This window comes from Haliaeetus leucocephalus, unplaced genomic scaffold, assembly GCF_000737465.1.
Source record: "Haliaeetus leucocephalus isolate CR32 unplaced genomic scaffold, Haliaeetus_leucocephalus-4.0 Scaffold166, whole genome shotgun sequence".
NCBI lineage: Eukaryota > Metazoa > Chordata > Aves > Accipitriformes > Accipitridae > Haliaeetus > Haliaeetus leucocephalus.
The window spans coordinates 1,932,696-1,947,103 of NW_010972602.1; the positions used below are offsets into that span (position 1 = coordinate 1,932,696).

Sequence of the window (14,408 nt, forward strand, 5' to 3'; positions counted from 1 at the left end):
CATGGTTTTGCAAGGTATCCTGGTCTGAACCAAATGGTCAACAAAAAGCAGATTTTGTTGGGGTTGTAATTACTGTAACTTGTTCTAGGGAGTTTTCAGGATTGTCCGTAGTTAACTGTGTAGCCTAAGAGGTTTTAGCAGCCCCTTGGCAAACATGTTGTGAAATACAGGCCTTGCTCTGCAGAGTTAACAGCCCCCAAATAATACATTGTTTTCCTGGTTTAAAAAGTTCTTTACTTTTTTGAGATTAATTTTATCCCGATACCTGTACTTTCCTGCTGTGAATGGATATCCATGCCTGTTTTAGTTAGCAGGAGTTGTGGTATTGACATCTTGTATATCATAGCAGGAAGAGAGACACTAGTGAGCTAGTTAAGACAGTACTAAGTGTAAGGTTATTCTCAAGCATAAAAGCAAAATCCCATTTGCTTTTTGAGTACAGTTTCATTTTCAGCACGTTCATTTTCAGCAGACGGATTAGAAGACTGACCTTTCTGACACTAGGTACTTAAACAGATTCTTTGAATGTTTTTTTCATAAGCCTTTTCATTCAGTCCTGGAGAGATTGATGCATGATTATCTATATTTATGTTTCATTGGAATTTGTGGCTGGTCTATGTTTTAGTCTAGAAGTTATTTATAATACATAAAAATGAAACTTATCTAATAAGTATCTCCAACTTTAATGCATGAATTTGTAATTTTTTGTGTCAGAAAAGCTTATGGTCTTTCCTTTGAGTGTTGTAGATTATTGCATTCTTAGTCTCAGGATTTTTTTCCTATTTTAATTCCTATGCGTCTTGCAGTCCTATGTTTTTGCTAGAAAGATACGAGAAATTTATGGGATCCTAAGCATTCCAATGTAAATAATATTTAAAAATACGTTAATCCTTACTGTATATATATTTTTCTTGTCTGAATGAGTCTAGCTTAATATTAAATTATGTACCTAGCATTTCATTTTTACTGGTTTTGACAGTGTTAAGCTAGTTTGGGGATGTCACTGAATTAAAAAAAAAAGGATAAATCAATCGAAAATTCCTGTTCTCCTCCCCCACACCCAGTCTTGGAAATGGGGAAGATGACAAAAAAAGGAATAGATCACTTAATAAAATTTAAATAAACCTGCAAACAGTCACCAGTGCAATAAAATGATGAGTGGGTCATTTTAAAATTATACTCCTGTTTTTAAAAGGGATCAGTAGGGAGGATAAACAAAACACATGTACAGTAAATGGACCAGTGCTTCACACATAAATGTGATCTTTGGAAATAAGCCAATAGTATGTTCGTATCTTAGCAGTGTGAACAGTGATCTTCTATTTCATTTTGTTAAATTAAGTGTGTGAAGCAACAGCTGTAGGCATTGGGCAACATATTTAAGAAAGACTAGCCAAACCCCAGTAAATATTTTCTAACTGCTTTTGAAATTGCTCATGTTATCTAGCATATTGCTGCATAATTGTGACCTAACTGTCCCAAATTTGCTGCTCATGTTTTCAATATGTGGTTCTCTGTATGAGCTGCTCTTTTTTGTACATCCACATAACAAAATATTTGAGAATGAAAATGTGAGCATTCTTTAGGTCCATAAAATGATCCTAGTTACTGAATGGGAATAAAAACCAAATGATGTTTGTTTTGATGTATAGTTTTCTAGTATTGTGACAGCTAAGGTAGTTACAAGGTGTATTTTAAGGACCAGGTCTGCATAATATCATAATTTAGATTTCATTTCAAGGTGTGTGGTAAAGTCCATATTTCTGGTTCACCTCAGTGAAAAAACATCAGAGTGTAAATAAAACTAGTTGTTCGTGGATTCAGATTTCGTGCTGTGAATGCTGCATTACGCTCTGGTTTTCATTGGTTTAAAGCAAATTTTCAAATTTTTTTTTAGGTCAAACATACGGCCAGACTATGCAGATACAAGCTTTCATGAGTTCAAAATGCATACTTTCAGTCGCGTGACGTCTTGCAAAGTCTGTCAGATGCTTCTGAGGTAACATTTTTATGTGGTTTTTTTATTTTATTTTGTTTTATTCCCAGGTGAAATATCTGAGTCAAAGGAGTATGTGGAAACACATGGCTAGCTGTTTACTTGTCCAAGACAAACAAGCCATGAAGTTGTATGTAGTATTTCTTGTTGTATTAGCAAGTTTCTAAATGTTAGCAGGAGTGCTGTTTAAAACTCAAAACCTCGAGAATGCTCCTCGCTTATCAGAAGGCTGCTTTATAATGATTCTTTTATGTGAATTGCTTTATTTAATACAGGACTTCTTATGTAAATGACAACCATTTTGTACAGTTTTGACTACCATGGCTGTTCCACAGGTCCCGTTGCTGTAGACCACCAGTCACAAGGACAGATGGAATATTTGTTCAGAAAATCAGATGATGACGATGCTCATAAATGTTTGATATGGGTAGATTGCTTTGTGAGACACAAAATAACTGTGAGGCATTAACAGGCATTTCTGAACCAGAGATATGTAGACAAATTGAAGATAGCTGTTGCAAAGCGAGGTCAGAAATGCTAGCAGACAACTAATACTTTCATGAACAAGGATTTGTAAGGCTAACTTAAGCTAAGAAGTTCCATGTTTGCTGCCTCTTTCCTCTGAAACACACACGTGCACGCACATCTGTAGTTTCTCATTCATTATTTGAGCTATCTTTTAGGAGCCACTTTGTTTTTTTGTAAATATGGAATGTGCAATGGTAAAGAGGTATGTATTGAACCTAAATTTCATAGTCTTAAGTTGCAGATGCAAAAGCTTTGTAAACTTTGGCCAGTTCAGGTGCTTATGTTGCATATTGTTGATGTTCCAAAAAATGTAGCCACAGTGTTTTAGAAAGGGCATTTGAAGTATGGGTAGTTCTTTTCTTAAGCATAGGCATGGAATAAAATAGCCTCAGGTATGTTCCTCCTTGTCATGTATTTTTTCCTTTAGCAACCTTTTTCCTGAACAGTTAGACTGACCTGGGTTTTCAGAGATTTTGTGGGGGTGGTTTTTTTTTTTTTAGATAATTTTTTTTTTTTCCCCTGAATGCAATCAGGTCTAAGTGACTATGAAGAGAGGTGCAGACATCCTGAACTTAGAGATGACAGGGCTAATTTCTGAATTTGAAGCAGTATAGTTGAGTCATTGTGTCTCTGTTACTGCACTAACTGCTGTTGCTGAGAAACGGCTGTCTTGCTTTCAGGACACAGCCCACATGATGCTGCATTGTTCTGCATAAGCATGCCAATTTGCTCAAAGATAGCTTGGGTATCCCCAAGTGTGCTACCTTGTGGTATATAGACATGTCCCTGGATATCTAAGTTGTATTGAAAGTCTACTGGACTTAGCCTCTTAAAGTGCCTCAATCACTTTTTAAAGTGGATTGTCATTTTAAGCTTCAAACATAAGCTAATGTGTAAATACTTAAAAAAAAAAAACCCACAAAAAAATCTGAACCTTAGTGCCTAAACTTTAAGTGGGGATAAAATCCTAGTCTTAGAAGCATCTGTAGTGAACGATAAAGTTATGTCCTTTACTTTTATCTAGAGAATCTTGCATTCCTGTGTAGCAATAAGGAAAAAAATAAAAATGGAAGACTGCATTAAAATATTTTTTATGCTTTCTACTTACTTGTCTTTAAGTTTGTGTATTCTGATACTTAAAAATATTGTGCTTTTGAATTTAATTAAAAATATATTTCATCACTAACAGCCTAGAAATTGCTTTACTAATAGCAGTTGCTGTACACTCCCTTCAGGTTTAGCTTGTTCAATCCTGTGTTCCATATGAGACACCTGATTTTCCTTTGAAGCTAAAGGTGTCATGTTGGACTAGGATGCATAATCACTCCAAACTGGTCAGAATAATCTTGGAGACACATAGTACGAAGAGTAAGCAAATACATCAGTAGATGGAACTCTCAAAATTGCTCAGAGGTACATGTAAAAAAACTGTTTCCCTGTTAGCCATTCAGTGAATTGTACCTAAGAGAGAAGCCAAGCAGAAAACTGAAAATAAATCAGTTTCCTAAGACTCAAATTCAGATTCCAATTCCTTAAGGGGAACTGGAGAACATTTAGAGTAAGGGAAGTGACCCTTATTTAGCAGATCTGAATGTTTACTGAAGTGTACCTGCCTATGTAGCTTTTTTTTTAAATGAACAAATATAAAGTCAAGAATATTTGCCATATAGCCTATAAACTCCTTCATGCTTAAACATATATTCAAACTTACAACTCTCTTGAAATGGATCTTATTCTTCATGGTGTCTAGGCAAATTTACATTGAGATGAAATGAAGTGTAGATCTAGAAGTAGGATAGGTACATAATGGTACAGTTTCACATGTACTGTGCCCACGTTGCTTTGGGCTATGTTTTAATGGAGATAGTTCTTCTGGACTACTAGTAGAATAACAATCTGGTTGTGGTTTTTAAATGGCTACTAGTGACGAAAAGCAGATGAGCTGCTTGTCAGTTGTCACTTTTTCTCCAGCCATTAAGGACTATCATTATGCAGAACAGCAAATGACTTCTAATGCCTTCTGTCATGTCTCTTATTTCCTTTATGCGTGGAATTTATCACCTCTAATGTATCACTACCTAATTTTATTTTACAGGGGAACATTTTATCAAGGCTATTTATGTTCTAAGTGTGGAGTTGGAGCACACAAAGAATGTTTAGGAAGATTAGACAACTGTGGCAGAGCTAATTCAGGTGGTAAGTCATTTTTATTGTTAGAATACCATTTTTAATTAGGACATAAAACTTGCTAGATATAATTAAGGTTTAATTTACCTCTAATTTGAGTTTATTGTAACATACATACTTGTGAAACTACCATTTATAAGCACAATTAGAATTGCATTTAGAATTCATAGGGATTTTTATTGCTACTAAATTGAAATGTTTGAAAGCAGGAGAGAACTGTTATAGGTCAAACCCAATTTCTTCGTCAATGTCGTATACAACAAGGAATTGCTTTTGTTTTCATCGTAGATTGCTCATATGTAACACCTACTGTATGGCATATCATCTATCATCCTTGTGGGTCTCCCTTTATGTCTATGTCAATTTTCATATTTTCCTCTCCGCTCCTAAAGCTGTTTGTTTGTGTTGCCTCAGCTTCCTCTTTCATCTCTTTGGTTTCCATGGTTTCTGTCCACTCACAATATTCATAGAAAGGTGATTGATGGTTCTTTACTTCCCACATCTAAGGACCATTTTTTTCCCCTCTTCTTTTAATCGGTTGCTGTACTCTGTGAGTTTCTTCCCTGGCCTTTGTCACTTTGCACTTCCCCTGTTGTTGTTCTACTCTTTGGGACCTTGAGGAACTCTTTTGACTTAAGCTACTATTTGGTTTCCCTCAGATGACTCCAAATTTGACCTCTTCCCTTTCTGCTCAGTATTGTATCTGTAATTCTCTCACAGACATTTTCTGGATCTCCCACTGCTAGTGCCAAATGTTAGCTCTCATCATTTGCCCCCCTTCCCTTCCCTGTACCTATTCAATTGGTGGCAGTGAGTTTGTTACATGCCAGCCAGGTAGTCACATAACTCTAGTGCCATTTTTGACTCTTCCCTCTGTCCAGGTTCTTAACTATTCTTTCTTCTTTCTAGAGATGATTTGGTGCTGATGGGGGAGAAAACCGAAAACTCCCCCCCCCCCCCCCCCCAGTTTCCCTCCCCTGTAGTTTGAATGTGTTTGAAAGAGAAAAGCTGTTGGAACACATGACAATTTCTGGAAAGTGTAGTTGTATATGTTGGGGAAGTTTCTAATTATTCTCTAAAAACCTGTACATTACTTTCCAGAACTATTTCATAATCATTTGTGAAGCTTCTCATGTCTCCTATCTCTCATAAGCTACTGCAACCTCCTCCATTGGGTTATTTTCTTCTTGACATTATTATCTACAGTCTTTGCAAAATGCTGTTGCAGAGATAATCTCTCTCCCACTGCTTGAATTACTTCATGACTTCATCCACTGCTCTTCACTAAGCTGCTGCTTCAAGATTTTGGTTCTAGCTTTTTGTTCTTTTCAAAATTGCATAAGCTTGTTTCTGTCTTTGTCCCTGTTTGCGTTGCTTCCTGAGTTCTACTTCGCTTTTGGCTCGCTGTGCTATTTGCCTGCTCCATTCTCTCATGAAGTCATCAGGATGGCAGGTAGTGACTTCTGCTGCAGTCAGTGAACTTTATTTTCTCAGTTGCTTTCCTGTATTGGAGATCTTCCATGCTATCCTCCAAGTCTGGCCTTTTAAAAAATAATCTTTTGTAGATCTGAAAACCATACAAGCAATCACAGTATTTTTCATTGAAATCCTTTTTGGAACAGAGGTTTTTCACAGAACCTGCTATGGATATTCTACAGAAAATAAATATTTAAAATTATATTAAAATTTGAATATTTTAAAGCAATTACATTTAAATTGATAGAGTGGAAAAACAAACACATACTGCTCTTCACAAGAGAGCTATCTTCTGTGGTATAAACCAGCCCTACTTCTACTTTTTTCTTTCTTTTGCACCTTCTGTTTTAATTGCTTTTGTAGTTTTTATTTTAATTGGATAGCTGGCACCCCAGGAGGCAGGAGCTTGTCTTTCTGTTCCTCTGCAAAGATCTGAGGACACAAATGGTGCAATGTGTATCAGTAAGAATGACCATGAATGCCTAGATAACACAAGATCTGATTCCTTGCAGTTTTCCTGCATATATACTTACCTAATGCTGTGTGCTTGCTAGATGGAACAAAATAAAGAAAACAAAAAAATCACATTTCTGCTTCTTTGTGAGTAGAATAAATTATCATTTTACAACTTCAAAGGAGCAGAATGTTGTTTTGGATTTTCCTTTAAATCATTTCCCTGATTTTTGTAAAATGATACTGTACTGAGTCTTTCTTTAGTGAAATTGGAAGCAACTTGTTAAGATACTGTTTTGTGTTATGTGTTTAGCTTACATCCAGGTGTTCTGATCTTTGTGCTCTTCATACTTCTCTTTCTCTTTTTGGTTTATTTTTCTTCTGTGCAAAGGCTCCCAGATTTCTGTAGCTCTAGTACAAACTAGAAGAGTTGTGTATCTTCCACCTGCTCATGAGGCAGAATGACAGGAGGTGCTAGGCTGTGGTTTCCTTACAGCCTGCTCTGAGACTGGATCATAGGTGCAAAAACAAACTCTGAATTACAGTTCTTGCCATGCTCCCCCTTCCTCTATGAATGAATGAGTACGGAAAGGACAAATGGTTTTGCCTACTTTGCTGAAAAAGTGTCCTCTGTCTACCTGATGAGGGACTTCAGCTAATGAGTAGGAAGGGAAATCTTGATTTTTTTCTCTACTGTTTTCTGTTTTTACTCTTTACCTTTTTAAAGAAAGAAGTGTTGATTGAGCAGTGCTGCCCATTCATAATGTGCACAGAGTAAGGAAAGGTTTAAGGAGTAGCTTTACCAGTTCCTGCTTCCCTATATGGTCCAGAAAATATGGGACAATTCAGACTGTTAAATACTGGTTTGTGCAACTTGAGTATGAATGATTTTACAGAGCTATGTTTTCACTTTTCCAGAGCTATGCTGAGAAATGAGGTTTCCCATAAGTTATCTGCCTTGCCTGCTAAGTTATGAAATGTTATTAAAGGAATGTAGACACAAAGATATCATGTAAAATTCAACATTTTCACTGCATTTTGTGGAAAAAGTATGCTCTACATGCACAAAATTCTAACACAGTTTTAATTTTGAAGCTTTTCCTTTTGAAAACTTTAGAGAAATTACTTTATGATAAATTTAATTTTTCTAGTGGTGTCATTTGCTGCTCCTGTGGGAAATTAGCAAAGGTGGCCTGAGAGTGCTATTAGCTAAGAAATTGTGGAGCATAGCTGGAATGCTTCAACAGTAGAAAAAATGCCTGGAACATTTATTGTATTGCTATGTATTTCTTTTGTTTCTAGGGGACTATTACAGCCTTTTTCACAGGGTATAATGGACAGGAAACACAATCATCCTTTTAGCAAACTGGACATTATTATTCCCCAGTCATGTGGTATTAGTTGCGGCCACAGACATGGAATGAATATATACGTATCCCTTGACATATGTGTGGTCCGTTTAATCTGTTGTTCTGTCATTCTGCCAATGGTTGATTCCAGATGCTTCCTAGGAAAGTGCAAATCCTCTGTGTGGTAGACAATGCCCAGGAATGATGCTACTTTCTTAATCCTGTTAAATTTTCTTTTTATCTTTTTGGTGTTCTAAGAGTTTTTATGTCTTGTTAATGCTTTTGCATAGCTTCCCTATTTTTGTTGATAGAAATATTTAACTGTGTTTCAGAAGTTTTGGAACAGTGAGTTCTGTAGAGTTTTTGTTTGGCTTTTGTTTTTTGTTGGGGTTTTTTTTGGTAGGTTGCATATCTTACCCTGGTTATGTTTGACCTTATTACCTTTTTAATTTAACATGCAACTTTGTGGAAGTCTTGACTGACTCCTTCTGTATGATAAACTATTTTATAACTTCTCATGATCTTTTATTAGTATACTCTCTGAACTGAATAGTCTTAAATGCTTTTTATTATCTCCTTGTAAGTGGAATCTTTTCTATGCCTCAAATAATTTTCATTCCCATTCTGTAGACCTCTTCTATTTCTAGAGGTCTATTTGAAAAGAGATGATCAGAATTCAAACACTGCAATGAGAATATACCATTAGGTTTCTTAAAGGCATTTGAATTTTCCTCAGCATTTTCTGGTTTTGTACAGTTTAAGATTTTGTTTTCTTTTTAGACCACTGAGCAGATGTTTTTGCTAGCCTTTCTGAAATGATGCTTACAACTTCCCTGAGTGGATTAAATCTTTTTTGTATTTCATTCCAAGTCACAGTTTGTAAAAATTCAAAAGACAGACATCCAAAGACAGATGAAACCTTTAGAATGACAAATTTAATAAGTGTCAGATTTAGATGATACACATTGACAAAATCTGAAGATAAATTGTTGTGTTTTCACGCTATGCCTTATACAGAAACATACGCCAGCTCTTCAGACGTTTTGCTTCAAAGAAGGCCAGTTCAACAGTAGCAGCAATAAAAGATGCAGAGTTAATCAGTTGAATTAATAAATAGAACCAAATATCTACATTTAGCCTTTGGTTTTTTTTGTCATTGTTCCTGCCCTTGTTGCTGTAAATTGGCAGTGCTGGTTGAAGTCTTCTGTGCTCATTTCTGTCATTATTGATTTAAATATTTTTTCCCCTGAAATGCTGCACTGTAGCAGTAGTTCTCTGCATTTTCACATATTTTACTTTGATGCCCTATCACTTAATTTTTCTGCGATTTGAAACCCTCCATGCCCCCTCTTTTTTGCTAATGTTCTGATGAAGTCCTTCAAGTCTGATTGTGCAGTCTTAAACACAAGGCCTTACGAAATCTTTAAATGCAGTGATTACAAAATGGATGCACATATTTCTCTGACAGGGCCATTTATATATGTGTTGTTCTTTTCTCTGGCAGCTGATTTGGAGGTCTCCTCTTCTTCTTAACTGCATTCCTATGCCTTATTTCTAGGTACAGGGCGATTTTACTTATCTGGTGATGCTCTCCCACTAGTTGGAAGGGTTTATATTTGGGAATGGTTAAGAGTGGGACCTTTGGTAAGTCAGCGTGAGTAAGACACGCCTTTAGTAGACAAAGGGAGAAGCTGTCTCCCTCATTATTCCCACTTTCATTCTACAGGTTGTTCTGTGGCCCTTGCAATTTCTGCAGAGGTCCTCAGGATTGATAGAACAGTATCACTCTGCCCAGAACATACTGCAGAACTCCAGTCTGTTTCCTAGTCTAAAACAGCAGAATTAACAATCCATTTCTATTGCCAGACTGGAATTTTTCCAAGTCTGTCCAATTATATTGAATTAAGTATTCTCAGGCAAATGTTTGCTTGTTCCACAGACTATTGAATATTTCAATTAGATGAACCGCCAGTAATGGTTCTAGAATCTGAAAATGTTTTAAATATTGTAAATATGGTGCCAAACCCACAAAATTTTCTTCTTTATATTGCTGTTCCCAGGGGATGTTAGAAGCATCTCTCATCAGGGTGTAAATTGATTAGAACAACATTAACTGGTCATTTTAATAGTAATTTTTAGTTAATGTATGCATGATTCCTTTCTCCTTCAGATAATTCCATTTGAAAAAGTACTACATTTCCTTAGGTGGAAAAGAAGTTTCTTCAGCTGTGTGATGAACTTGAAAGAAAATGTTACCATATGAATGGGTTAAGTTTAGAGTTGCTTTCATATGGTAATGTATATGCCCAATAATATAGGCCATGCTGTTTATGTAATAATTGCTTGCTACAGCACATTAGAGATTATTCATAAAAAGCATGTGTTTTTGACATCTAAAAAGAAACCAGCAGCTTTCACTGTTTACCTTTTTGCTGGCTTGATCAATAGTTGCAAAATTGCTGGCTCTTCTCCAAATCTACCATGTCAACAGAACTGACAAGTAAATGCTTAAGTCCCAGAATGCTCGTTGGAGTTATGCCATTTTTTATTTAACTGCAACAGAGGTTGAGCTGTGTTGTTTAACTCGCCATTCTTGCTCAACCTAAACAAAAGTCACTTACAGGGCTTGGTATTTTGTGCATAGTCCTACACTATGGTACTTCTAGGGCACAATTTGCTTTTCTTCTGATTATGCGGTGACTGGCTAAATGACTGGAAAGGAGCAGGTAGTCCCATAGCTCCTTCAAAGTGGCTTACTTCATAGTTGCTGCATTTTAAATATTTTGAATTTTCTTTTAAAATAGGAAGGTGAGTAGTTTAATACATATTCTTCTTATTCTCCATTTGTTAGCATGTAAATCCAGCTGCTCTGTTGCATCCCCGAGGAGTGGCTTATTCCTATTTTCCGATCTGTGCTCCCTCACTTACCGAGGCCAGCTGCTGCTCCTGTTGCTTTTGTAGTAAAATATAATTATCAAAATGTGACCCAATGGTATCGTGGCTTCAGTGAATAAACAAAAAACCTAAAAATTGTGCTGAACTGTGGCAGTAAAAGTAGCTTGCTGTCAGAACAGAGAACTCGCTCGCTTGATAATTTTATTGGCACATTGACGATGAGCAGGAACTTGAATTAAAATTGTCCCTTGTAAAATATCCCCAGACATTTGTTTGTTTCTAAAAATAAAAATAAATAGAAATGAGGCTTTTTTGCTCTTGTACTTGTGTAACATTTGGGAAGAAGATCTCTCATATAATTCAATACAGAATATTCTGAAATATAGGAATATTTAAACTGTAATGAAATAACAAGACAAGAATAAGTCTTATTTTTTTGAATAGGCTCTTATGTGGAAATACAGATACTGGATATTTTTCTATTCCTGAAGTGCTAATAGTGAAGTCACAAATGGCATTTCAGTCCGTCAGTGTTGGCGAAGTTTCGGGCTTTCTTTTTAATCCAATCCCCCCACCTCCCTTTTAATGAAATTTATTTTATGTGCATTATCGGGGGTATTTATTACCTTCCTGTGTAGTGATTTCTTGAATCCAGTTATTGAAAGTTAATCAAAGAGTTTTGTAATTATTTATTATGAAAAGTGTTGGGATGCTGCAGTCACCAAATGGAACTCATTCATCTAGTTGGGTTTGGGATATTTCCTAGAGATAAAAATAATATTCAACAGCCACCATTAAAAATCAGATTAATTCATTCCCATTGGAGGATAGAATGATGTTTCCATTTCATTTTTTTGATAAGAGATCTGCAGAACTGAATATAGGCCATTTAAAAACAAACAAACAAACAAGAAAGAAAAACCCTAAGTCTGGGTTTGAAGTTTTGGCCCTCCTGTGAGTACTTACCTAAATGACTTCCCTTAATTCGAAGTCAGTCATAATGCTGAGATGAAACATTCAAAAAGGTGATTTCATTCAGATTTCGGCAAAAATTCTGAAAGGCATATCAAATTGCAAAAGTAAATACCAAAATTATATTGAATTTCAGCAGCACTTAGGCAACTAACTCCCTCAGGCTCCTTAGAAAACCTCAATAGTCTACGTGCATCTCCTCTTCTGGGGCGGGCTTATTTTCTTCTCTTTGCTTGCTATACAAATGCAAATTAATACTTTTGGAAAGGTTATACTCATAAAAGTGTTTTCTGCAGATGATGAGATGAGGCGTCTTTGGTGCACTGTATGAGAGAGGAAATAGTGACTGAAAGCGTACGTGAGAAGAGAGCTCTGCCAGTGGTAAACAGGCTGTGCCTCCCTGGCCAGGCCCAGAGTCCTCAGCTGGCGTGCTTCGTCTTGGCATGCCTTATCATCTTTGCATAAAATGCTAGAAAGCCAAAGAATTGTTTTTCCTACACTTTAATGTTTTTTTTTTTTCTAGCAGAACAAAATCTACTCGCAGTTAGACCTTTTTAGTTGATTTACTATGAATATGGCTTACTGTTTACAAGATACTACAGGAAAAGTTTTCAAATGTGATGAAGTACCGACCAGACATGCAGTTTGTGCTTTGCCTCAACAGCGTGTGCAGTGCTAGAGTGCACACAGGTAAATACAGCTGTGTGTGCTTTGATAAGGCACCTAACCTGAATCTAGGGTACACCCAAATACCTGTTATTGGATTAGACATTCAAAGAAAAATGTAAAAAAATACCTGTTTTTGTGTCTTTTGTGATGTGCGGTGGTGTGGGTGTGCAAAAGTGTTACTGTCTTGATGCAGTCCTGATCCCCCCCAGGGCTTTTTTTTTTTTTTTTTCTTTTTTTTTTTCATTTTTAAATAGAACTAGAAAATCCATAGCAAAAGTGGCAAATAAAACACCAATGGCTTCAGAGTCTGTGGTATACTAAGGCAATGCTGAATTGAACTTAAAGACATGAAATACAAAAAAATTTTGACGCTAAAGTTGTTCATCTTATCTTGATATACATTGGCATGCTATGAAAAGACAGAGACACGAAAAGGTGTAAACTCGACTTGCAGTGAAGAGCTGTAGCTTTTGAATTCCCAACAAGTCAATGTTTATGAAGTATATTTGAAGTGTTCTAAAAGTTTATAAAGTTGAGCGGACTAGATTGCCATGCCGCTGCTGGGAAGTGCAGTATGATTTGCGGCAAGGAGCCTTTCCTCGCCAGCTCGGCACAGCCCGGCAGGACCAATGAGTGGGGAGGAGAGCGCAGCAGGGTTTGCACAACAGGACCTGGCACAGCCCCGGGCTGCTGGGGCGGCTGCAGGTATCAGGTAGCAAAAGAAGGCAGCAGTGTTTTCTCTAATGCAACACAGTACAGTCTGAGATTGCTATATAAAAAGCGTACAATTTACAATCGTCAATAATGCCAATTTTTACTTATGTTTCAGAACATGGGAACCTGAAACATGAGGTAAGGATTTGTTTTCCTTTGCATGTGATGTTTGTGTTGTCAGTGACATAAGAGCTCCTTATTTACTTTGTGCACGTGCTGTTGGAGCAGGTATGCTTTTCTTCTGCATTTAACAACAGATTTCTTTAGAGTGGTGGAAAAATAGAAATTGTCTAAGAAACAAGGTATTCATGATTATAAATGTATTCTGTTCAAAGTGTGAGTCGATTTTCAGCTGGTATGGCTTAATGCTGAGAGCACTGGAAGGGGTGGAGATTTGTTTTTTAAGTTACAGGTAAAAACCATAGGTTGTTTCACAACTGATGATCCTTACTGTTCCTTGACTAAATCTGGCAGTAGAGTTAAAAGTAATCTTTGTTTTGTTTTAAAATGCTAGTGAGTCCTGCTGCAGTAATACGCTAGCGTCCCAGTCTCTGCCACACCAGACTGTGTGGCGATGAAGGGTTGGCAGGGCAGTGTTTGCCTCTTCGTGTAAAAAGAGTTTAGTTGCGGAGCTATCCAGTGGTTATGGAGTTTATATAAGCTGGAGAGAACGGTAAATGGGCCCTGTACAGAAGAGTTACCACGGTGCACGTAGCGTACCTTGCTATCAGCCCAAGAAGGCTGCAAGCTGCCCGGGGTTATTTTCTCTCCAGCTCCTGGTGCCTTTCCACCGAAGTACAGAAAGGCACAGCGGTTGGGTTTTGTCTGCCAGCTCTGACAAAAGAGAGGAAGCCCTTCAAACGCTAGAAACTATTACACTCTACGTCTATTTTAGATCAGAAGCTTATGGTAATTTAACTGCTTAAACGACACGCTGGTTATGAACAGCGTAGAAGCGTGTACGTTACTTCCTTCGGTAAGCACGCGTGTGTTTGGTGCTGTCGCTAAAACCGGGGAGTCGGAAGGGTGTCGTTGCTGACGCGGCGGGTGCAGGAGGGAGTCCTGCGCAGGGCTGACCACGTCTGTGCTCTCTGATGTTTGAGCCGTCTCGGTGTCGCCGTGACCCCAGGTGGTGGCGGGGGCTGGGTGAGGGGAGCCCCGGCAGCCTC

At 37.3% G+C, this 14,408-nt stretch overlaps 1 protein-coding gene across 1 annotated transcript in view; it reads left to right on the forward strand.

Moving 5' to 3' along the window:
• VAV3 (vav 3 guanine nucleotide exchange factor) overlaps positions 1-14,408 on the forward strand; it is a gene marked incomplete at its 3' end in the record, with an annotated part of 139,773 nt that overhangs the window by 93,253 nt on the left and 32,112 nt on the right. Inside the window, exons 16-18 of the mRNA XM_010563444.1 lie at positions 1,898-1,999; positions 4,620-4,717; positions 13,355-13,377. Of these exons, the coding sequence (XP_010561746.1) occupies positions 1,898-1,999; positions 4,620-4,717; positions 13,355-13,377 (223 nt within the window). The remainder of the gene's footprint in view (positions 1-1,897; positions 2,000-4,619; positions 4,718-13,354; positions 13,378-14,408) is intronic.